Source organism: Phyllostomus discolor, chromosome 3 (assembly GCF_004126475.2).
Source record: "Phyllostomus discolor isolate MPI-MPIP mPhyDis1 chromosome 3, mPhyDis1.pri.v3, whole genome shotgun sequence".
NCBI lineage: Eukaryota > Metazoa > Chordata > Mammalia > Chiroptera > Phyllostomidae > Phyllostomus > Phyllostomus discolor.
The window spans coordinates 118,888,871-118,912,271 of NC_040905.2; the positions used below are offsets into that span (position 1 = coordinate 118,888,871).

A 23,401-nucleotide genomic window follows, 5' to 3' on the forward strand; every position below is an offset into this window, starting at 1 on the left:
AGACAAATATTCATGCTCTGGTCTTACATTTTATAAAAAGAGAAGAAAATGAGCAAAATAATAACTACATAAAGTATATAATATATTGGTGGTGCTAAAAGCTATGGATAAAATAAAAAGTGGGCACAGGGAGAGGGATGGGGATGATTGCAATTTTAAATATAACAGTTGGGGTATGCTTCATTCAGTCGACATTTGGGCCAAAGCTTGAAGGATATGAGGGAGTAAGCTATGTAGATATCTGGGGGGTGCTCCAGGTAGAGTTCAGCTCCAGGTAGAGAACAGCTTGTGAGAGGTTCCGAGAGGTATGTTTAGGGAACAACAAGGAGGCCAGTGTGGCTGGAGCCAGTGAGTGTGTGTGTGTGTTTAACCAAAGGAAAGCAGGGATTGGTGGGCGGGCTCTCTGGGCCTCAGTTCTCTCACTGTAAAATGAGTAGAGTAATATCAAAGTGTTGTTATGAAGATAAAATTAGTACACAAAAGGCTCTAGAAGAGTATTCTGAAGAGGGATCGTGGAGTGCATGTGCAACCTACGCCGCCAGGAGGCAGCAGAGTGTTCGGACTGGCGCTCTTCCAGGCGGAGTCAAACTGGGTGAGGTCGTTCCCAGGCACCTCCCTCAACTGTGGCAGCCAAGGCTGCCAGCTAGCATATCGGGTCCACGTGGCGGCCACACCGCAAGCACTCAGCCCCCTGCGTCTCTGCTCAGGCTGTCCTGCCGTCTGGAGCAACCTTCTCTCTCCCTTCCATTGGCTCAAGCGGTGCCTGCTTCAGGAGCTGAGGGGCCTCCTGGCTTTACTCCTGGGTATTGCCGATTTGCTGGAAAAGAAAGGGTGGGGAGGGGTTGGAGGACGAAGAGGAACTCTAGAGACTCAGGAAACCCCTTCCTCATGGTCTTTGCAGATCTTTCCCCAATTCTTCAGGTGCTAGCCCTGGCGAAGGGCCCTAACTCTGCTAAAGGTTCAAGACAGCCTTCTGGCTCCAAAGATATCAGGCGCCTCATTTAACTTTTTTCTTTAAAAACTTAAAAATTTTTTATTTAAAATTTTTTTAAATATTTTGTTTATTTTTAGAGACGGAAAGGGAAGAAAGGGAGGAGAGAAGGAGAGAAACATCAAGGTGTGGTTGCCTCTCAAGTGCCCTCTACTGTGGACCTGGCCCACAACCCAAGCATGTACCCTGACTGGGAATTGAACTGGCGACCTTTTGGTTCTTAGGCCAGCACTCAGTCCACTGAGCCACACCAGACATGGCTAATTTAAAAACTTACAAAATATTTATAAAATACATCATCATGGTAAAGAAAAATCCAATCAGTACAAGTAAACACATACTGAAAAGTCTCCCATCATCTCTTGCTTGGAAAAAGTAATTGTCTTTTCACTGGTTTCTCTGCCTTTGATCTCACTAATCCCACCCTCAAGTTAAAAATTTTCAGTGGCTTTTTACTACTTCAGGACAAGTGCAGACTTTTTTCCCTTCATGACCTGACTGGACACCCCATTAAGCTCCTCTCCTTCCCAGTCTCCAAATGGCTACAGCCATAACCTCAGACTATCCGGGTTATTCTCTATCTTGCCATCATGCCCTTCCCACCCCAGCTCCCTTACCTGGCTATGTCCTACACACGCTGCACCCTATCTGATGCTCTCACAGTCTCCTGTGCAGCCCTCATCATAGCTGATGACACTGAAACTGTTTTCAGGACAGGAAAATTTTTTGTTTGTTTGTTTTTTAAATTTGATTCAGCATCCAATCTCCTCTCTTGGCACAGACAAGTCATCCAATCAGTGTTAGTTGCAGGCATGAATGAATGAAAATGAATGATAATACCTAAGACACAGTGTTAATTCTGTGCCTGACATTGTTCCAGGCACATTACATATATAAATTACAAATATAAAGCACACAACAACCCCAAGGTTGCCACATCCTCATTTTACCAATACAGCACTTAAAAGCATTGAGCAGTTTAAGTAACTTGCCCTAAATAGTTAGTGGCAGAGCTGGGGTTTGAACTAGGCAGTCTGATTTCCAATAAATAAACCAAGAACTGGAAGGAGAAAATCAGATTTAGGGAAGGAATCCAGGTAGGGCTTGATCAATGCTCTTTACATCTAAGGATCTTATTGCCCTCCGGTGTTTCTCCCCCAGGGAGCCCATTTTATTAGACTATGAAACAGAAGGCCAGGGAGACCACAGGTAACTCCGGGAATCCTATGGAGGGAACTGTGGTATTTATTTGTGGTTTCGGGAGCAGGGACAGAGCCAGGATGGGCTGACAGGTTGCCAGTCCTCCGCTCTAAACTACAACCCCCAGGAGGCACCGGGCGCCCATTGCCCACGTGACGTCACAGCGGCCGAGGCGAGAGCTGCCTCGCTAGCCCGGCCCGTCGAGTGCTAGGCGGTTCCGCTCGGACTACGGCGCTGGCTCGGGCCCCGCGGTAAGTGGAGCAACAGGCGTAGACCCTGAACGCAGAGGCTTCGCAGTGCGCGCCCGCAACCTCCGCCATTGTGCTGGACCGCCGGAGTGCGCGGGACGCGGGGCTGGCACCTACCATATGGGGGGATCCAGGCCGAACCAAGTGACCTGCGGAGAGGGTACCCAGATGGGGACTCCGGTTCGCAGCTTCGATGCAGCCGGCCCTCGGGCGCACTACGCTTTGTGGAGCACGCACGCACGGCAGGCGGGTGTAGGGAGGTGAGAGGTGGCGGTTGTGCCTGGTCTGGAGATCCTGGATAGGGGTCACCCCGACCCCTGAACGAGGGTGCCTGGGCGAGGTTTTGAGCTGGACAGGTCTGAGGATCTTATTCGCTCTAGACCACCAAATAGAGCCTCAGATTGAAGAATAGAAGCTCCGGAAAGCAAGGTTGTCCAGGTTTGGCCTATATGTGTGTATTTGGGGAGGTGGTTGAATGGGTTAGGGTTAGGGAGATTGCCCAGAGGTTTTAGGATATACCAGTGCTTACGTGGAGAGATGTTCGGGTGGTCCGGACCCTATCCTTACAATTCTTCCCCCCCCCCCTCCCCCGTCCCGATAGATGGGAGCTGCTTCCTAGGTCTGAGCTTGTCAGCATCCTCCAACAGCCCGCGCTCCTGAAGTCAAGAGAAGAGCCCTTGCCTACCCATACCTCCCTAACCCCATTTGGGGGTCGCCTTCGTCTATCCAGTCCAACAAAGGAGGACGATGATACTTGCGTCAGTGCTTGGAAGTGGCCCCCGGGGCAGGCCTCCACTCCGGCCCTTCCTTGGGCCTGCACTCTTGCTCCGGGCCCTCTCCACATCAGCCACTGATACTCACCACATGGAGATGGCAAGGGAGCGCTCCAAGACTGTTACCTCCTTTTACAACCAGTCCGCCATTGATGTGGCAGCAGAGAAGGTGGGCAGCTGGGGCAGCGAGGCCCGGGTCCGAAGCTGGAGTGGGTGTCTAGGGAAGGGGTGGAGCTATTATGGCAGGGCAAAGTATTGGAGATCCAGTGCTCAAGCCCCATCTGCCCCTCCAGCCCTCAGTCCGCCTCACTCCCACCATGATGCTCTATTCCGGGCGCTCTCAGGATGGCAGCCACCTTCTGGTAAGAATCCTGCTCACTGTTTTTCTGTCCGTCCCTGGAGCTATGGCCCAGCCACTCAGACCCCAGCCCTGCCTTCTGCCTTTTTTTCTTCTAGAAAAGTGCTCGGTACTTGCAGCAAGAGCTGCCAGTGAGGATTGCTCACCGCATCAAGGGCTTCCGTAGCCTTCCTTTCATCATTGGCTGCAACCCTACCATACTACATGTGGTAAGGTGGCCCGTGGGGGGGTGGGGGGCATGGGTTTCCCTAGTAGAGGGGACCTTAGATCAGAGTGGCTACCACCCAAGGGGCAAATGGGGCAATGGGCCTAGAGCGGCAGAGACTTGCCAGCCAAAAGATTTGAGGATTGATCATAGAGGACTCAGACCCAAACCTTCAGGCCAAGGCTGTGTGTTCATGGGGGCTTGAAAGGCCCCATGGTGGTTTGAACCTAGTGAATTGGGGTGGTGGCAGTCCCCTTGGGTTGACATAGGTAGTTATTCTCTACCTAGAGCCCACAGCATCCTTGTGAATTCTGACACCTCTTCCTTGCAGCATGAGCTGTACATCCGTGCCTTCCAGAAGCTGACAGACTTCCCTCCGGTGAGGGCTGGGTCAGGACAGGGTGAGGGGTTGAGAGGTCAGGGCTGAATCATCCATGCTTATGACTCTGTGGCCTGCAGATCAAGGACCAGACAGACGAGGCCCAGTATTGCCAGTTGGTGCGTCAGCTGCTGGACGACCACAAAGATGTGGTGACCCTCTTAGCTGAGGGCCTACGTGAAAGCCGGAAGCACATAGAGGTCAGCAGCCGAGCAGTGGGGTCCTGTTGGGGGCCCTGGGAAGGACATAGCATTTCTGAAGCCCCACTGTTTATAGGATGAGAAGCTTGTCCGCTACTTTTTGGATAAGACACTGACTTCTAGGCTTGGGATCCGCATGTTGGCCACACATCATCTGGCACTGCATGAGGACAAGGTGGGGCACTGGGACCTGAGACCTACCTGGGAATGTCAAATGAGGCAGGGGGGACTGAGCCAGGGGCCCACTGGGCTGGGGACCTGGGTAAGGACCTGGGGAGGGGCTTGGGCCACTTCAGCAGGCCAGAGGTTGCAAGCATTTGGTGACTGACGTGCGGGTGGAGGGCTGCCTAGTCCTGACCTTCTTTCTCCTGCCAGCCTGACTTTGTCGGCATCATCTGCACTCGCCTCTCACCAAAGAAGATTATTGAAAAGTGGGTGGACTTTGCCAGGTGAGGCTAGAACAGCTAAGGGGGGGGGGGGGGGGGGCGTGGATGTCTTTGGGCAGGGAAGGCTTGGCTCTGAGCCCTTGCCTGTGGTATGGTCTGGATAGGGTTTCTCAACCATGGCACTATTAACATTTTGGGTTAGATAATTTTGTTTTGTGAGGGGTTGTCCTGTGCTTGTTAGGATGTTTAGAAGGATCCCTGCCCTCTACTCACTTGATGTCAATAGTACTCCCCAGTTGTGACAAAAATGTCTTAATTTCCCTGGGTGGGGGGGCCAGGCATGAAGAAGGAAGCACCTCCAGTTGAGAATCACTGGTCTAGGTCTGAACCCTTGCTCCTACCCACAGACGCTTGTGTGAGCACAAGTACGGCAATGCCCCCCGTGTCCGCATCAATGGACATGTGGCTGCCCGATTCCCCTTCATCCCTATGCCGCTGGACTACATCCTGCCTGAGCTGCTCAAGAATGCCATGAGGTGGGCTTGCTGGATATGCTGAAAGAGGTCAGACAGGGACTGGAGTGAGGCTGGGATACCACCACCGACTACTGGTCTTTCTCCCCTGTATAGAGCCACAATGGAGAGTCACCTAGACACTCCCTACAATGTCCCAGATGTGGTTATTACCATTGCCAACAACGATATTGATCTCGTCATCAGGTTTGCTCTGAGTGGGAGTTGGGTTGGGGTAGACAAGGGGTTCCAGGCTATATGACTTGATATATGAACTCAAGCCAGTACCAGCCCCACTCTGAGACTTGGTCTCTGGTCAGACAAACTATTCTGTGGTCCTGAGATTGCCATGAGCTGGATAAGAATGAATCTGGGGCTAGCTGCAGGTTCCAGGGCCCTGTTCTTGTTAGCACCTGATGGGCCTAGAATGGGGAAAGAGGAGTAGCCAGTCTGTGATGCTGGGCTGAGAATAAGTGTGAAATCCCATGAGAAGGTATAAGCAGTCAGTGGCCCAGGCAGAGGAGGATAGAGAAATGCAGCTTTAAAAGAAATAAGGTCCAAGGGTCTAGGTGGACCTTGCCACCTTTGGGTAGAAGGGACAGGATGATACTGTCTGCCTGGGAGGTAGTGAGCACTCCTATCAAGCTGAGCCAAGCTCATATTATTGACATTCTGCCAGGATTTCAGACAGAGGCGGGGGAATCGCTCACAAAGACCTGGATCGGGTTATGGATTACCACTTCACTACAGCTGAGTCCAGCACTCAGGATCCCCGGATCAACCCACTCTTTGGCCACTTGGACATGCACAGTGGTGGCCAGTCAGGACCCATGCATGGGTGAGACCCCACCTGGCCATTCTGGAGGGGTGTGGGGCTCTAGTAGATTTAAGCCTCTGAAGCCCCTATCCTGTCCCCTGCTCCCACCTCAGCTTTGGCTTCGGGCTGCCCACATCACGGGCCTACGCAGAGTACCTTGGTGGTTCCCTTCGGCTGCAGTCCCTGCAGGGCATTGGCACAGATGTCTATCTGCGGCTCCGTCATATCGATGGCCGGGAAGAAAGCTTCCGCATCTGACCCTACCACCCTTGGCCTGCTCACCTGCCAAGCTTGGGTCAAACACCCTGCCAGGACCTTCTGGGAAGACAGGGTGCCACCCTGCTCCACACGCTGCTGCATCTTGGGTCTTAGGACCCCAAACAAATGGACTTACATGGAGCCTGGTCCCAACCCTCCTCAATAGGGTCCACTGCTTCCTTGTCTCCAGGTCTTGGAGGGAGGAAGTGGGGACCCTTGAGGCCTCCAGCACCAGCTTCATCTTTCTCGTTCCTGGGGAACCCCATTTTGACCTGCTGTTTGTTATTAAAGTTCACATTTTGAATGCCCTCTTGGGCCCCATGTGGGGAGGGCAGGTGAGCTTTTGTTTCTGATCCCATTCAGGTTTCCTGAGCTCTTGGGTGCAACTAATTCATACCCAGTCTCTTAATTGTCCTGACAGCCTGGCAGACCAGCAGTAGAATTGGCCCCAAGTCTCTTGCACATTTGATTTGGTGGGAGTAGGGGAGACTCAGTCAGTTTGTGCAAAGACTTTTCATTCATTTCATTTAACAAATGCGTCTGCTTCCCAGACAATGTGACCCAGCTTCAGGCCTCAGTTCTGACTCTTTCCTTCTTGGCAATCACAGGTTCTGCCTCTTGGCAGTCACAGGAGGTGAAGGTCACCAGACTGGGCAACCTCCTAAGCCATCTGATTCCTGAGCCTGAGTGAGGTTAAAAATATTGCCTACCACCTGTGCCTATTGCCTCCAAAGAAAGGAACACTCCAGATTGTGCCCGGGCATGCCCTGAGGATGGGGCCCTGGCAGGGAAGCAAAGGGGCTCCACAGAGCAGTGGGGCCTTCCTGCCCATCTTGCCAGAGAAAGAGAAGAAAGGTCCAAGAGCCTGCTTGGTGGGACTGCTGATGGAGGTGAGGGATTGAGGGGGATAGGCAACCAGGGACTTGCTGGGCTGAAAATCCTGCTGGCTGCAATGCAGGTGGGTGAGGCTGGAGAGGTAAGCAGCAGCAGTCAGGGTGTAGGGCCTTGACTGTACAGCCAAGGACCATGAGCTTTATCCTGGAGGCAGCAGGGGTCCATGCATGTGTTTTAAGCTGGGAAAGGATGTATCAGGTTGAGTTCCCTAGAAGCAGACCCTGAGATGGAGATCTGCATCCAAGTGATTGGTTGAAGAATGTTCCTGGAAGGGAGTAGGGGAAGCAGGAAAAGGAAGGGCAGGAGGCCAGGCAAGATTCTCAGACAAAAGTCCAGAGTCAGTAAGTTCTTCCACAGAGTTGGAGGCAAGAGAGCTAAGCTCCACAGACACTGGGTAATGTATGTGTTGGGAGGTACTTGAAACAGTTTTCAGCTATCTTAGGCAAAACATCTCTTAGCCAGAGGGGCAGTTCACCAAAGAACCTCTGATGCTATATTTTGAAAGCATATAGAACATAATCTGGGCACACAGAAGCACGAAAAAGAGATTCCAGGAGATCTGGGTGCGACATCTACACAGTTCTTGGAGCAAGGGCAGATGTGCACATCAGAACTACTGCTGGTGGCTGGTGGATATGAGGGAGAACAGCGAGGAGGTCAGTGGAGTGACCCTGATCAGGAATTTATAAAGCCTATAGTAATCCTTAACTATCCTTATTTGAAGATACCAGGTTAAGTCAAAAGTTAGGCACCAGATCCCTGGGCAGAAAGAATAACAATCTTGAAGATGGGGGTGAGGTGGAGAAGGGGAGAAGACATTACTATTTTAATTTTGTATTCCTTCTGTTATTTAATACTGCTAGACACCTGGCATTCACTGCCCCTCCTCTCAAACTCCATTTCCCAAAAGCCAAGTTACCAGCATTTAAACTGCCAACCCCCAGAAAACCCTAACTTGGGTATTTTTCTTTTTAAACTTTTTAAAACTTATTTTTAGAGAGAGGAGAAGGGAAAGAGACAGGAAAAGAAACATCATTGTGTGAGAATGAAAAGAGTCACCTCTCACACCCCTCCAACCAGGGACCTGGCTCACAAGCCAGGCATATGCCCTGACTGGGAATACAAACTGGCAAGCCTCTCAGCTCGCAGGCTGGTGCTTAATCCACTGAGCCACATCAGCCAGGGCTCTTCTTTATTTTTTAAAAAAAGATTCTTCAGAGAAAGGGAGAGAAATGTTGATGTGCGAGGGAAATATTGATGGGTTGCCATTTGCACACCCCCAACAGGGAACTAGGCTTGAAACCAAGGCGTGTGCTCTGACCAGGAATCGAACTGGGGACTTTTCACCTATCCCCGCGATGCCTTGCCAACCGAGCTACACGGGTCAGGGTAGATATTTCTTTATCTGTAATGGCCCTGAGTGCCACGCTCAGGCCCTGAGCATTTTACCATTCTTAGCATTGTTTCTTTCTGGGTCTAATAACCAAATTATAAATAATAAAAAGAGACTCAGAGAGTGGCGAAAAGGAATGTATAGAGAATCTACCCTGTCTGGCACTGTGCAGTGCACTTGCTTTATAAACATACATAAGAGGTATTACACAGTTTGACCCTCACCAACTCTCAGAATGGACACACTTGTACAACTTACCCAGAGTTGGGTCAGAACCCAGGATTCCTCACTCGCTAAGCCCAAGTCTTTTCCATTATGTCCACTGCCTCTGGCTAGTTTCTGTTCGGAGGATGTCTGGTTTGGGGGTCCTGGTCCATTCTTTAGAAGGCTTGATTCTGTTAGTGATTTACTGGCTGTCCCTGGACACACTCTTGCTGCTTCCCCTACCCCAACTGTATCCTTTAACCGCCCTGACCAAGGAAGGCCTTTTCTTCAATATTCAAAAAAAGGGATGACCGGTATAAAGTTGGCGAAAGTGGCGACGCAGGGGTGTTAATTCCAGGCCCACAGGCCTAAAATCGGGCAGCCACGGAGCTGTTCTGGCTCCGCCTGGTTAAAGTGGAAACAGCGCCCCCTGAGAACTGGCACGTCTTGGCTTCCTCAGGCACCAGGGCCTTTAGAAAGATCAAGCTGAATCATCACATCGGGAAAGTCCTTTCCTCGGTTCTAGGGCGCAGCCATTCTTCCATCCGGAAAGAAAGGAACTCAAGGGCAGTTGGCAAGTAAACGTCAAGCTCGTCCCGACACCGCCGAGACGGCCACACCAACCAATGGGAGTTTGCCACATAACAGACCCCACCCCTAAGCCAGCTGCGGCCTCCACCACGCAACGCAGACCCGGAGCCAAATACACTGCGCGGCGCTGGATTCTGGCGTCATTTCCAATACAGCGATGGCGGCCCAGGGAGCAGCCGCTGCGGTTGCAGCGGCGACTTCAGGGGTCGCCGGGGAGGGCGAGCCCGGGCCCGGGGAGAATGCGGCGGTTGAGGGGACCGCCCCGTCCCCGGGTCGCATTTCCCCGCAGACTCCGGCGCGCGGCGAGCCGGAAGTAACCGTGGAGATCGGAGAGACTTACCTGTGCCGACGGCCGGATAGCACCTGGCGTGAGGGCAAAGTCCAGGGCCGGAGGAGGGGTCTTCACTGGGCGGGGTCCGGGCAGAGAAGGTTCTGTGAAGGGCTGGGAGGAGTGAGGGGCGGAGCTTGGGGAAAGAACGCGGAGTTGCGGGACTTCCTACTAGCCCTACCAGTCAGGGGTTTGTCACCAAACTCTTATGTTTATAGAGCTCCCATTCCACTTCCCTTGCCCATCCTAGGCTTCATTTTCTTGTTAACCTTGCTTCCTTACTAGTCTCTCTGCGACTTCCCCTTGTCCCCTACAGCCACTGGCGGAGAGGACCTCCCAGAACTCAAAAAAACGACTTGGCTCCCCTCCCTTCCCCACTCTTCCCTTCCCCTCCTTTCCCCTCCCCTTTCCCTCCCTCCCCTCCCCTCCCCACTCCTCCCTTCAAAATTGCATAGAATGGCATTCATCCTTGTGACCCCTCTGGTTTCTAGCCACCCCTAGCAAAGGCCGTTACCAGGCCGGACCACGCTATACCCTTCGAAGATCTTTTGCTGCCTGTGCCCTCTGCATGGAATGCCCTTTCTCCCCTTTCTCCTTGCTCACCTGCCCAGCCCCTTACTCATCCGTTTAACACTGAATCCCCCTGTGATGCCATTCCTGATTCCCTTCAGGCAAAGTGAATCATTCCCTTCTGTGTATTTCTGTAATATTCATACCTCAGCTATGGTATGTAACATTCTTGTCATTGTCTCTGTCCTCCCCTGTCAAAGTGGGAATTTCTGGAGGGCAGGAGTGCTTATGATTCATTGCCATGCCCTCTGTATCCACCAACAACACAGCATCGGGCCAGACATGCTGTGGTTGTCTTCCTCATTTAATGCATGGTCTGCTAGTTGTCAGTCACTCTACTAAAAGCTTGAGAGGCATTAACTCACCCTTTGAAGTGGGCACTATTATCTCTTATTTTACAGATGAAGAAACTGAGGCTCAGAAAGTCAAAATAACTTGCTCAGTTAAAAGAGCTAGGAAATGGGGAGCTGGAATTACATATAAACCCAGACTGTCTGACTCCAGAACCAGCCCTCATGACCTCTGAGCAAATAAACAACTAAATATAGTAAGCCAAGCATTAAGTTTGAGTCAGGTTTAAGCTCAGTTAAGTATTAGCACTTAACACTTTTTAAATCTGTGAGCCTTGGTAAGCCTCAGTTTTCTCAAATGTAAAATAAGGATAACAGTCCTGACGTGGTGTACCTCACAGGCAGTGATTGAGTTGAATGGCAGATGGGGACAGGTGAAGTTAGCTTACATGTGAAATCTGGAAACAGCCTCTCAGTGTTCCAGCTCTGCCTTCCTGATGATCCTAGCCTTTGTCCTTACAGATTCTGCTGAAGTGATCCAGTCTCGAGTGAATGATCAGGAGGGCCGAGAGGAATTCTATGTACACTATGTGGGCTGTGAGTGACTTGGGGTATTTGGGCCTGGGTGGGGGGAGAAGGGTGGAAGGGCAACACCCTCATGGCATGTCCTCACAGTTAACCGGCGACTAGACGAATGGGTAGACAAGAATCGACTGGCGCTGACCAAGACAGTGAAAGATGCTGTGCAGAAGAACTCAGAGAAGTACCTGAGCGAGCTGGCTGAGCAGCCTGAGCGCAAGATCACTCGAAACCAAAAGCGCAAGCATGATGAGATCAACCACGTGCAGAAGGTCTGGGCTCTCTCCCCTTCCCCACAACCCCATTAGGTTCAGCTGCCTCTGTCAACTCCTTTGGGTCCCTGTGCCAGAACTACAACAGCTCTCATTTCTTAAGCTCCTGTAGTGTGTCAGCTTTACCTTCCTCTTCTCCTGTACTCTTCTCAGATGAGAAAACTGAGGTTCAGAGAGGGCAAGGGATTGGCTACAGTGTCACAGCAAGGAAATGGCACAGCTGGTACTGGAACTCAGGCCTCCTGAACTGATAGCCTATTTTGTCTCCTGTTAGTTGTGCCATGTTAGACAAGCCAACTTGCATTTCAAAGAGAAGGAAGAGAGTGAATGATAATTGGGCATTTGCTATTGCTCAGAACCATGTTGAGTACTGTACCTGTAAAAACTCATTAAGTCCTCCTTAACGGCTAAATACTGTGGGGCAAAAGTAGGTTTACAGTTGTTTGTATGGAAAATAATGCAATAAATAATAATACAAGTATAAACTCTGTGTTTCACATACAACCGGAAACCTATTTTTCTCCCACCCTGTATATATTTTTTGTAGATTAAAAACAGGCTCAGAGAGATTAGGTAATATACCTAAGGTCACACAGCTATTAAAAGGATGGGCTGGAATTAGCATAATAATGGCAAACAGTTATTGGCTTGTGACCCAAAGTCTGTAAAGGAGGTACAGATAGGTTTAGAGGCCCAGGTAGGAATGAGATTTGCGGTTGTCCTACTTCAGGGCACAAATCCTTAACCATGAATTTGATAGATCCTAGGGACTCAGGCCACTTGCTTCCAAAACCCGGATTCTTTTCATCAAGCTGCTTGCCCCTGGTGGGTTACTTTTCTCCCACTCTGAGCTATAGTTTCTTGATTTGTAAAATGGAGAATGGAAGAGAACTGGATTTATTGCGCTCTCTAGGCACACACACATTCATTAGTTTTGACTGATGCAGTTTCTTCTAAGTGCTCATGTGCTTTGCAGCAAAGCTTTTCACTTGTGGCACATCTGTTAATAGATTACCAAATTAGTTCAGTGGGTTGTGACCAACATTTAAATTTTCAAAATGGAAGAAAAAAATAGGATAAACTAGAAAATTGATATTTTCTGTGTAGCCACATGTGGCTATTAAGAACTTGAAATGTGTTTAGTGTACTAAGAATTAAATTTTATTTAGTTGATGGCTAGTGGCTACTCATTGGACAGCAGAAGTCTAGGCTCTCTCAATTCCTCAACGCATTCACACTGGCCAGTTAAGGCTTGGTGGTGGGTCTGTGCGCTGGCAGGCAGCTCGGCAGGTGACAATGGGCCTGTGGTGATAAAATCAAAGACTATGGATACTCGTGGAGTTAAAGGTAGCAAGATTCTTCAGAAGCTGATTAAAGTTTAATTCTAAATAAATGGCAGCATTTAAGAAAAGCGGTGTTTTTATAGCTCTTTCATGCATTTGCTGCAGAGGATTGTGTTTTGTAAGAGTTGGGAAATGTGTTTTAAGGTGGTATATGAGGAAGAAAATCTTTCTTCCCTCATCTTTACAGGGGTTAGACTTGGGAGTTGGGCATACCAAGGTTCTAGGCACAGCTGTGCTCAGGACCTTTTCTGTGACCTCAGGCAAATGACCTCACCTCTTTGTGCCTCAGTTTCCTCTTTTGTGCAGTGTAGATAATGAGCAATCTTGTCTATGGCTTATTGTGAGAACTGAATGAAATAATGCCTGTGGAGTGCTTGGCACTTGGAATAATGGCATGTAGCTCATGCCCAAGGGCAAATGACCTCACCTCTCTCTGCCTGTTTACTTCTCCATAAAATAAAAATGAGTGCTGTATATATAAGGCCATATAGGCAAAGTGCTTTGTGGAAGGGGCTTCTGAGTAAAACACTGGCTCCTTTCTCCCTTCTCAACTAGAGGATAAAGCTGCTGTCTACTGTGGTATAGGTTGTAGGCCTTCGTAGGTCCCCACTCCATTGTCAGGCTGTACTTACTTCCTTCTACAGAGTCTGGTCTAGGAACAGGATGTGCTGTGTGTGGGACATGACTCTTAGTCTCTTTCTAAGAACGTGGAAAATAGGGGAAGCCAGGTGGGGCACTTGGAGGTTATTGTCGGTCACTGTGTTCCTGACTTGGAAAGGGGAGGGTATATTCTGCATCAGAAGAATCCAGTCAGGCCTCTTGAGGGACAGGAACAGCGTGGTAAAAACAGTTAAACCTGATCGCTTACAGAGTTCTGCCTTATCACTCAGTCACCTGGCTCACCCTCTGTCCTAGGTTGAGTAAGCGTTTTCTGGCAGCAGTAGGATGAGAAAGGGTATTGAGGTGGAAGTGACTTTCTGTGCAAAGGCACAAAGCCTGGAAAAAGAAGAGTAGGTTTGAAGGGGCTGAGGCTGGACTGGGAATGTAAGGAGACCCAGTCAGTTGTCCAGACCTGAGATGGTGGCATTGGCTATTTGGAGTAGGACAGAGAAGAGAATTCCAGAGAGGGACTGATTCCAAAATTTCAAGAAAGTAGTATTGACAGGACTTGGCCATTCATTGAATACCAGGCTGAGAGAGGCAGGGATCTTAAGATAGGTCTATTATTGCAGAGACCAGGTCTCAGGTATTTGGACTGAGGATGATGCTCCCATTGAGATGGGATCCCAGCAGGAGGAACAGGTTTATATGGAGGAAAGAATGAGTTCCTTTGTGGATACTTTGAGTCTGATATGCCTGTGGGAGGGAACTCTGGGAGCAGTCCCACAGGCAGGTAGCTCCTCAGGTGTTCAGGAACGAGGTCCAGGCATATTGGGGAGTCAGCAACAGTTTCTGCTATGAGTGTGGAAGACAAGATCCATTATTTCATCTGTTTCACAGATGTGGCTGAGGCGGATTGATCCCAGTGTAAAGCTGAAGCTCTTAACAACCAAAGGACTATAACCAGGTCTCCTGACCCTAGTCCTGTTTGTCTGGCAAAAGGTCCAAACTTGTAGAATCAGGGATGTCTGGGATATATGGGTGGTCAGGCAGACAGGAAAAGAACTTGGACAGTCCACTCTCAGAGCCAGGTAAAACAAGTCAGCTATTCTTATAGTTATTGTCATTCAGGATGTGAAGTCTGGAAGATAGATGGGAAGCACTGTGGGTTCTGGGACAGGGGAAGGATGTCCTGACCACCATTTCTATTCACCTCTGTCCACTGCTCTTTTCTTGCTCAGACCTATGCAGAGATGGACCCCACAACAGCGGCCTTGGAGAAGGAACATGAGGCAGTAAGTGGGGCAGGGGTTCTTTCTGCAGGCTGCCCCCCCTCCCCCACCCGCTCTGCTTTCTTTGCTTTAACTGACCATCCACTGCCCTCTACAGATCACCAAGGTGAAATATGTGGACAAGATCCACATCGGGAACTACGAAATCGATGCCTGGTACTTCTCACCATTTCCCGAAGACTATGGGAAGCAGCCCAAGCTCTGGCTGTGCGAGTACTGCCTTAAGTACATGAAGTATGAGAAGAGCTACCGCTTCCACCTGGTGAGACCACTGGGAGGGTGCTGAGACTGCAGCACTGGGAGACAGAGATGGTTTCAGAGGAGTGGAGCACAAGGAAGAGCTGACTGTGGGTCGAGGGACCTGATTCCTGCCTGGCTCCGTCTTTGTTGGAGCGACTTAGGCCAACTTGCCCCTCTGCAGACCTGTTTCCTCCTCTGCGCAATGAGGACAGTAATCCCTACTCTTACACCTTCCTTGGGTCCCTTGCCCTTCACCACATGTGTATTGAAGTCAGCCCGGTGCCAGTTTCCTCAGTGCAAAAGCAGAAGCAAACACAGTCCCCAGGCGATAGGACTGGAAGGTGTGGACAGATGGGAGGCATTGGTACACAGGAGCTGCCAGGGTGGGGGCCTCTCAGCATCCATGCAGCAGGGTGTTTCTCAAAGGGTGGAATCTGAAGAAACTGTATGCAGTTTAGGAAACAGCGTTGTCATGGATCAGAGCCCTCTGGAATCCTCTAGAGCCAGGTCTACCCGGACTTGTGTCTTCTAGCTGTGTGATATTCAAGCCAGTTACCTAGTCCCACTGTGCGTTGGTTTCTTCATCTGTAAAATAAGCTGTGTTTCTCAGGTGGTTGGGAGGATTACTTGATGTGGGTGAAATGCTGAGCCCAGGATCTGCCCAGGAAACTGAGAGAAGCAGAGATTTGCTTCAGGCCACACTGGGCAGGATGAAGGGCAGGATGAAGGGCAGCTGGCAGAGAACCTCAGGGTCTAAAGCCTCTTGCCTCTCCATCTCCATCCCCAGGGCCAGTGTCAGTGGCGGCAGCCCCCAGGAAAAGAGATCTATCGCAAGAGCAACATCTCTGTGTATGAAGTGGATGGCAAAGATCACAAGGTGAGCTGGGTGACCAAGGTGCTTCATGGGGGGCAGGGGCGACTGGTCAGAGCACTGGCATCTGCTGGACAGTGTTCCCTGTCATCAAAGGAGAGGCCAGCCTTAGGGTGAACAGCCCACCCAGGCAAAGGCCCACGGGATCATGCTTAGCCTATGACTTGGCCTGTGGCTGGTGCATAGTAAACACATGGGCTTTGGTGCCAGCCTTGGGGATGGTTTTCCTTCTTTCCCTGAGGACTTTTCTCCTGATGGGGTAGTTTAGGTTTGGGCAGTTCTGGAACCTGGAATGGAGATTGTCATGCTTGAGGCTGTTTCTGGAAGGGCTTTCTCTTTCTGCCTGAAGACAAGGTTTGTTTTTCCCTGGGAGGGACCTGCTTTGTGTAAGATTTCCTGCCAGAGAGCTCTGTGGCTCTAATGGCTGACTTCCTTGTTCCTGGCAAAAAGACTTTAATGGGGTAGGGTGGGGCATTTGGGGTCTGCTTCACTGTTATTGAAAACCTGGCCTTTGCCTGGTCAGTCTGGGAAGGTGTCATCAAATGTCCCCATTTCCTGTGGAAGGGCAGTTAAGAGTAAGGTGAAGAGGGCAGGCTTCCAAGTGTCTCCTGGCTTGACATCACCCCGTCACTTCCCAGCTGACCTTAGACAAGTTACTTAATGTTGTTTGTTCCTATTTCCTCATCTGTAAGACAGGAGTCATGATAATATTTACCTAATCAGGTTGTTAGTGGAATAACTGAGATAGCAGTATTACATACTTAGCATGGTGCCTGGCATCAAATAGGTGCTTAGTAATGGGCCTTTGTTAATACTGGTGACCTGTCGGTCAGCCTTGTGATAAATATGTTGGGGAAGGAATATCCACTGTGAGCCTGGCCCTTGCCCGCTGCTCTGCCTTTTTGAGCATCAAAAGGGGGAGAGGAAGAAAGGGCCCTAACAGGAGACAGGGGTATTTCTGCTGGCTCTGCCTTCTGCCAGCTTTGAGGTCTCAGGCAAGCTCTTTCCCTCCCAGAGCTTGTTTTCTTTTAAGTAAACGGGACTAGCAGTGCTGGGCTTACACTGTTGTTGGGTCAAATGAGAGTGAATACAAAAGGTGTCATACACCAGAGGGACTCTTGAGGGACCCACAGGGTGCCATGAAGCCAACTGTGAGGTCCCATTGTTCCTCCCGACAGTCTCTGCCCTGGGTGGGTGTCTGGGCCTGCAGCAGGTGTGTCTCAGCGACGAATATAGCCAAGTGGGCAGACTGTTCAGGCTTTGGAGTCAGGCTCAGGGCATTTGACAAATAGTTAACAAAGTACCTAGCTTCATGCTTAGCCTTGTGCTAGGTGCTGGCGACATAGCCTTGAACAACACAGGTTTGAACTGAGCAGATCCACTTGCATGTGGAAATCCTGTGCTACTGTTCTGGTGGGGAGCTGCTTCTCACCAGCCTGGCACTTGCAGAGCAGGTTGGCAGCTCCTGCCCAAGCCTCATTGGGTTCATTGTACTTGCTTCCTGAGCCTGCTTCCACCACTCCCCTCAGATCTACTGTCAGAACCTGTGTTTGCTGGCCAAGCTTTTCCTGGACCACAAGACACTGTACTTCGACGTGGAGCCCTTCGTCTTTTACATCTTGACTGAGGTGGACAGGCAGGGGGCCCACATTGTTGGCTACTTCTCTAAGGTACTGGTTCAGGAAGCCAAAGTTGAGGGAGGGCAGTGAGTATGAGCTGGAGGAGGGGCTGAGCTTCCCCAGAGGTCCCTACCTCTCCCTGCTGCAGGAGAAAGAGTCTCCAGATGGGAACAATGTGGCCTGCATCCTGACCCTGCCTCCCTACCAGCGCCGTGGCTACGGGAAGTTCCTCATTGCTTTCAGTGAGTAGCTCCTGTTCTGTCCAGGAAGGGGCACCTGTGCTGCGGTTAGAGTGCCAGGTGGGGCTGGGTTTGCAGGCCCTCATTTCTCCCACTGCCAGGTTATGAGCTATCCAAACTAGAGAGCACAGTAGGCTCCCCTGAGAAGCCGCTGTCTGACCTGGGCAAGCTCAGCTACCGCAGTTACTGGTCTTGGGTCCTGCTGGAGATTCTGCGTGACTTCCGGGGCACACTGTCCATCAAGGACCTTAGGTGAGGACCCTGGGCCCCAACCCTGTCCCAGGCATGCCGTCCATCAAGGACCTTGTGAAGGAGGTTTCCTGGAATTCTCCAAGAGGGAAGGGTTCTTTTAAGATTGGCCATGATCTTGTCTCCTTGTCCCCTTTGCTGTCCCAGCCAGACCCCACAAGGGAACTCTCCCAGCATCTGCTCCAATCCCTTTCTGCAGCCAGATGACCAGCATCACCCAGAATGACATCATCAGCACACTACAGTCCCTCAACATGGTCAAGTACTGGAAAGGCCAGCATGTCATATGTGTCACACCCAAGCTGGTAGAGGAACACCTCAAAAGTGCTCAGTATAAAAAACCACCCATAACAGGTAAGTGAGGGGCTATGAGGGTATGCGATAGTGGGTAGGTATTTAGGTGTTAAGGACTACCGAAGCTACAGCTTCCTTTTTGCTGTCACATGATCCTAAACCAGTCCAACCAGTTCCCAGGACTAAAGCCTGGGGCAGGCTACTCATGCCTGGGCCTCCCTGCCCCCTCCCCAGGACTCAGTCTACCCTTGTGCTCACCTAGAAGCGAAACCTGGCCCCGGGCCAGAAGCCCAGCCCTGCCTCTCTCATGCCTCTTCTCCCCACAGTGGACTCTGTCTGCCTCAAGTGGGCACCCCCCAAACACAAGCAAGTCAAACTTTCCAAGAAGTGAGTGACCTGTGTCCCTGCTGCTGGACCCGCACCTCCTTGGCCCCTCACCTGTAAATATGTACAGCCTGTTGTACCATTTTTTTTTTTTTTAAATAAAGTAAGTTCTGCCAGTGGCTCTGGACTTTGGAGGTGGGAGGAAGAGGCCAAGAGCTGATGTTCTTCATGGCACGTCACACACAGCCAGTTGTGCTCAAAACATTTTACTCCTTGCTCCTTCTACCCTCCACCCTGGGCCCAAGCCCAAGCCCAGTTCCGGTGGGGGCTCAGTCCTCCGGAGTCTGGGGATCAGGGCTCAAGGGGGGCATGGCAACCAGTGGGCATGGTTGAGTCTTTAAAAACATGCTGCTCAGAGGCTGCCCTAGCCCAGAAGACAGCAAGAGGGTGAAGCTGTGGGGCTCATTAGGCAGAAAGGGTTGGGCCCTGGAGCCAGCCCTTCAGCAGCAATCAGCGGGGCAGTTGCCCAGTTTTCTAGAAACATAAGAGCCAGGGCACAATTTCTTAACTAAGGCTCCTTGGGGCTCCATAGGAGCCCCACCAATAGGCTTATGAACAGCAGGTGGCCAGAAGTTCTAGCCAGTACCACTCCTGGCTTTCAGTTGTAGCTCCAAAGAACAAGCCCAGCCCAGGAGAGTGGGCTCAAAAGTCAGTATGGTGCCCTGAACTTCCGAAGGGTCCTGGGAGGAAGGAGTGACTCAAATGCCCAAAGAATATGAAGGAGTGGCTGGGTCCATTCCTAGGAATGGGCATCTGTCCTTGGGTACAACATGGAGATCCTGGAAGCAAAGGTTGACTCCTAGGGCGAGTCACTCAGGGCTCCTGTCATGGGTAGAGGAGGCCCAGGGTCAGAGCTAGTGGCAGCAAAACGATGGGCCCCAACAAACCCTGGCCTGGAGCAGAGTTGAAGGGCAGATGATTCCTGCAGAGGTGGATATCGGGCTGGGACTCCTGGATTTGGGGAACCACCCGAGGCTGGAGCTCTGCTACATGGTAGTGAATCCAGGAGGCATAGCTGGAGGTCATCGTATACACACCAGGTCTGTTGGGGGCCCCACAGGCATCACCCCAGCTCACGATGCCTGCCAGGTACCAGAGGCCTCCAACGGAGCAGGAGAGTGGGCCCCCAGAGTCACCCTGAGGAGAAAAACCATACAGCAGCTGTGAGGACCAGGCCCCAGGCCTCCTACAGTTACCCATGCCAACCCTCAGTTCCCAAGATGCCCTTGTTTCATGTGTTCCCCTGGACCCCTTCCCTGCATTTACCTGGCAGGCATCCTTGCCCCCCTCTACATAGCCAGCACACACCATGTCCTGCTGGATAGAGTGGGGCTCATTAGGCTTGGCGTCGATGTTGTACAAGCAGTTACAAGTTTCACGACTGATCAGTGGCACCTCAAGTTGCTGCAGTTGCCTGGGGGCCTGGAGGCTCACTGTGGGGGCAAAAGATGCTTAGCCGGGGCCTCCTACCCTGAGTCAGGCTCCCTCCATGCCTCTAGATGTCAGTGCCCCACCTCACCTGAGGGGGCCACATGGCCCCATCCAGTGACAGTACATTGGAGGCCATTGGGGAAGGAGGCGTTGGCTGCAGGGAGGCAGATGGGCCGGATGTAGCGAGAGAAGGTGATGGGGCTGTTGAGACGGAGGAGTGCAATGTCCCCCTGGGAACCCTCATGGCGGTAACTGGTGTGGGAAATTATCTGTGCCACGGTGCGGACTTCGGCCGAAGGGGTGTAGGAGTCCAGCTGGTGGGCCCCTAGCTTTACCTCGTACTCTTCCTTGAGGTGCTCCCTGCAAGCAGTGGGGCAAAGGTTGGGACCCAGACCTATTCTGGTTCCTTGATCCCTGTTGCCTTTCGGCATCCAACCCGATTGTGATCCCAGGCAAAGGACTTTTCAGGACCCACACTGCCCTAGTTTTACCCTGTGTCCTGTGACCTCTGGCCTTCACTCCTGACTGGTCTTTCAGACTTTATTGATACCCCCTAGACCCAGCCCAAGAATGCCAGCCTCTCATCTAAATTGATCCCTGAACTTTGACCTCCAGTCTACTTTTGACTTCCCCTACCTTGCACTCAACCCATTTGGTACCTTGGAAAGCAGTGAGCAGCCGAGAGCACCCACTGATCAGATACGAGAGAACCACCACACACATGGATGCCATCATAGATGATGCTGACCTGCCAGGGCCACTGGCCAGGGGTTGCACTGTTACCGCCTGTGATGCGCGCTTGGGAGGCCACACCGCAAAAGCCTGCTCAGGGAGGAAGAACAGGGGGTCAGGCCCTTCTGGAGCCCTCATACAATGTCCTTAGCCCTGCCACTCCTGAGAGAGCCCAGATCTGTTTCGGAGCTTAGGAAGTGAGTAAGTCAGCTACCCGTTTCTCCCCATCCCACTGCTTAACAGGCACGGTCAGTTTTTGCTACCTTGTCATCCTTGACCCATCTGTTACCTCATTCAGGTTTCATATAGCTTCCTTTGTCTCAGGCCTTCCTGCCTTCCATCCCATTCACCCCTTCCAAGTCTGAAGACCTTTATAAATGAGAAATCTGGCCAGGTGACACCCCTGCTTAAATCCTTCCCTGGTTTTACACTGCCCTTAAGATACAGTCCAGATCTTCCATGACACTGCCATCTACTCCACCCATCCATCTGGACACTTCCTGTCAGACATGGGGACACACACTTATTCACCTTTAGATCCTGGCTTGTTGAGGTCACTGACTGGGATACCTTTCCTCATCCCTACTTTGTGGGGCAAACTTCGCTCTGCTCCTCCTTAGCCTGCCCTGACCTGCTGAGTCAGGCAATGCACCAGAGCTCCCAGGGCCTGTGTCTCACATGACCACTCTGTGTCTGCTTCAACCACACAACCTGGGCACTCCCAGGGCAGGGGCCAGAGTAGAGCCCCATGTACCTGGTGCCCAGCATGGGGCTGGGCACAAAGAGGGAGTCAGGGATGTGCGTGTGGAACAAAGGAACAACAGAGCTGGGCTCCCACAGTGTGAGGGCCACCCTACCCCCACTGAGGCTAGCTGTTTGGAACAGGGCCCAACTGCCTTCACAAAGTCACCTTCCCAGGAGCAGAGAAAACTGCCCAACCCTGCTCCTCCTCCTCTCCTCATAACAAGGACAATAGCTACTATTTAGTGACTACAAACAATGCAAGGCCCTGAAGGGGCTTTCACTTCCTCTTTGTTCTGGACTCCCCATACAGCTCCAGGAGATAAACATAATCGACTTCATTTAAAAGGGGGACTGGCCAACCACACAGCTAGTAGGTGGTGAAGCCAGGACTGAGCACCTTGCCTCAGAGTCTGGTGGTGTGCCTTTGAAGAAAGGAGACCTCAGAACAACCCACATTAGGACAGAGACCTGGGTTTAAATCCCAGCTCTGCCACACACTGGCTGTGTGCCTTTGGGCAAGTCACTTCTCTGGACTTTGGTTTCTTTATTTGTAGGATGTGGGCTACAATCCCTGTCTCACAGAGCTATTGGGGGACTCCAGTAAAACAACTACGTGCGAGGCCCTGGGTGGATAGCTCAGTCGGTTAGACGGTCGCCCCAGATATGCTGAGGTTGTGGGGTTAGATCCTTGGTCAGGGCACATAACAAAAGCAGCCAATGAATGTGTAAATGAGTGGAACAACAAATAAATGTTTCTCGAATCAATAAAAGAAAAATATTTTTTAAAAAATTATGGGGAAGGGGTGAGACAGCCCAGCAGAGGGAGTGTGGCAGGCACTCATTACGCACTCCATGGGAACCGGAACCTGTGTCCCTTCTTTTTCCCCTCCCCCATTCCCCTTTCCGCAAGCCTTACCTTCGGACCCGGCCCCTTCAGCTCCTGGAAGACAACGGGGAACAGGGAAGGGTAAGCAAAGTTCCCAGACTTCCTGGCAGCTGCCCCTCCCCCCAGAAGCCAAAGCTGACGACCTAGGGAGCTGGGAGTTCTTGAGCCCAGGATAAGGGACGAGCTCCAGGAATGGGTTAAACCCTGGCCCCGTGCATCACCTCTCCCCGCCCCCCACCCCTACCCGCACATGCTCACTCACCCAACCCGGTCCGGAATAGTCCAAGCAAAAGCAGAATGGCCATAGTCTCCAGCTGCCTAGGCCCCAGGCCTGCCCTCTGGGCCATGGCCCAGGATGAGGGCCCCTGGGGAGACACCAGGCACTCAAGCGAAGGCACCGAGGACTGGTTTCGAAGGCAAGATTCAGGTGTTGGGCCCAGAGAGAAGGGATGTTGGAATCCGTGCTGGGAAGATTGGCGCAGCTGTCCAAGGCTGGCTTTGAAGGCAGGGAGCAGGCACAAGGGGAGACGATGGAATCTCAGCAACCCTCAGTGAAGGACACGTCTCCAGCACTGCCTGGCTCCACAGAAAACTTCAGAGTGGCAGCTCCTTGGAGAAAAGCACCTACCTGCCCGCCCCTCCCTTGGCCCCGCCCTCCCTACGCAGCTCTGCCAGCTTCTTACTTCATCAACGTCCGGAATCCTCCCAGACCCCCAGGTGTAGGTGGCGGGAGGTGGGGGGGGGGCGCCTGCGCGCACGCGTGTGGGGGTGGGGGGGTGGGGGGGTGGTGGTGATCAACCAGAGAGCAGCCCGGGGCAGGGCTGGAAATTGAAATGTCCGAAGGACCAGCTCCCCCGAGGGCCACCCAGCTTCTTGGCCCTAGGTCTTTCAGGTCTCCCAAACCAGTTATGCCTCCCAGGGGTTGGCTCGGCCAAAGACGCTCCCCCCCCTCCCTTCTTAGGTCTCCTGTCAGAGCCTAGGACACCTGGGTCTGCCCCAGGCTAGGGACGGTTCAGGGCCTTCTATAGA

At 51.7% G+C, this 23,401-nt stretch overlaps 3 protein-coding genes across 12 annotated transcripts; 2 read left to right on the forward strand and 1 right to left on the reverse strand.

The window, feature by feature from the left end:
- The first annotated feature begins 2,337 nt into the window (after positions 1–2,337).
- BCKDK (branched chain keto acid dehydrogenase kinase) lies at positions 2,338–7,756 on the forward strand. 6 transcript variants are annotated; one of them, XM_036021337.1, is made up of 13 exons: positions 2,371–2,699; positions 2,820–2,877; positions 3,041–3,381; positions 3,506–3,574; positions 3,669–3,779; positions 4,107–4,154; positions 4,235–4,354; positions 4,431–4,529; positions 4,730–4,803; positions 5,148–5,276; positions 5,370–5,459; positions 5,932–6,090; positions 6,183–7,756. In XM_036021337.1, the coding sequence occupies exons 3-13, from the start codon at positions 3,187–3,189 to the stop codon at positions 6,325–6,327; spliced, it is 1,239 nt and encodes a 412-aa protein (XP_035877230.1). In that variant the 5' UTR covers positions 2,371–2,699; positions 2,820–2,877; positions 3,041–3,186; the 3' UTR covers positions 6,328–7,756. The 6 variants fall into 6 exon arrangements, with proteins under 6 accessions (XP_028376384.1, XP_035877232.1, XP_035877230.1 ...); XM_028520583.2 differs by lacking the exon at positions 2,820–2,877 and having other exon boundaries at positions 2,338–2,442; XM_028520574.2 differs by having other exon boundaries at positions 2,371–2,877.
- A 1,652-nt stretch (positions 7,757–9,408) lies between these two features.
- KAT8 (lysine acetyltransferase 8) lies at positions 9,409–18,696 on the forward strand. Of its 5 annotated transcripts, none has more exons than XR_004902122.1 (11): positions 9,409–9,777; positions 11,120–11,194; positions 11,273–11,448; positions 14,633–14,686; positions 14,781–14,945; positions 15,711–15,800; positions 17,324–17,464; positions 17,562–17,655; positions 17,754–17,904; positions 18,049–18,255; positions 18,522–18,696. XR_004902122.1 is itself a non-coding variant. In XM_028512626.2 (11 exons), the coding sequence occupies exons 1-11, from the start codon at positions 9,567–9,569 to the stop codon at positions 18,584–18,586; spliced, it is 1,425 nt and encodes a 474-aa protein (XP_028368427.1). In that variant the 5' UTR covers positions 9,409–9,566; the 3' UTR covers positions 18,587–18,696. The 5 variants fall into 5 exon arrangements, 4 of the variants coding, with proteins under 4 accessions (XP_028368427.1, XP_028368432.1, XP_035877227.1 ...); XM_028512626.2 differs by having other exon boundaries at positions 18,053–18,255; XM_028512631.2 differs by having other exon boundaries at positions 18,101–18,255.
- Positions 18,697–18,799: 103 nt separating this feature from the next.
- Positions 18,800–22,968, reverse strand: PRSS8 (serine protease 8). Its single transcript, XM_028518009.2, has 6 exons — positions 22,635–22,968; positions 22,403–22,426; positions 20,670–20,832; positions 20,099–20,370; positions 19,846–20,012; positions 18,800–19,716 (listed from the first exon to the last, which is right to left on the reverse strand). The coding sequence occupies exons 1-6, from the start codon at positions 22,717–22,719 to the stop codon at positions 19,405–19,407; spliced, it is 1,023 nt and encodes a 340-aa protein (XP_028373810.1). The 5' UTR covers positions 22,720–22,968; the 3' UTR covers positions 18,800–19,404.
- Positions 22,969–23,401: the final 433 nt, after the last annotated feature.

Coding starts and splice junctions, on each gene's coding strand:
- BCKDK (XM_028520583.2), top strand. CDS start 3,187: ATGATACTTGCGTCAGTGCTTGGAAGTGGCCCCCGGGGCAGGCCTCCA. Junction 3,382..3,505: donor TTGATGTGGCAGCAGAGAAG/GTGGGCAGCTGG, acceptor CTGCCCCTCCAG/CCCTCAGTCCGCCTCACTCC. Junction 4,804..5,147: donor AAGTGGGTGGACTTTGCCAG/GTGAGGCTAGAA, acceptor TCCTACCCACAG/ACGCTTGTGTGAGCACAAGT.
- KAT8 (XM_028512626.2), top strand. CDS start 9,567: ATGGCGGCCCAGGGAGCAGCCGCTGCGGTTGCAGCGGCGACTTCAGGG. Junction 11,449..14,632: donor AGATCAACCACGTGCAGAAG/GTCTGGGCTCTC, acceptor TTTCTTGCTCAG/ACCTATGCAGAGATGGACCC. Junction 18,256..18,521: donor TAAAAAACCACCCATAACAG/GTAAGTGAGGGG, acceptor TTCTCCCCACAG/TGGACTCTGTCTGCCTCAAG.
- PRSS8 (XM_028518009.2), bottom strand. CDS start 22,719: ATGGCCCAGAGGGCAGGCCTGGGGCCTAGGCAGCTGGAGACTATGGCC. Junction 22,427..22,634: donor ACTATTCCGGACCGGGTTGG/GTGAGTGAGCAT, acceptor GTTGTCTTCCAG/GAGCTGAAGGGGCCGGGTCC. Junction 20,371..20,669: donor GCTGCTCACTGCTTTCCAAG/GTACCAAATGGG, acceptor CACTGCTTGCAG/GGAGCACCTCAAGGAAGAGT.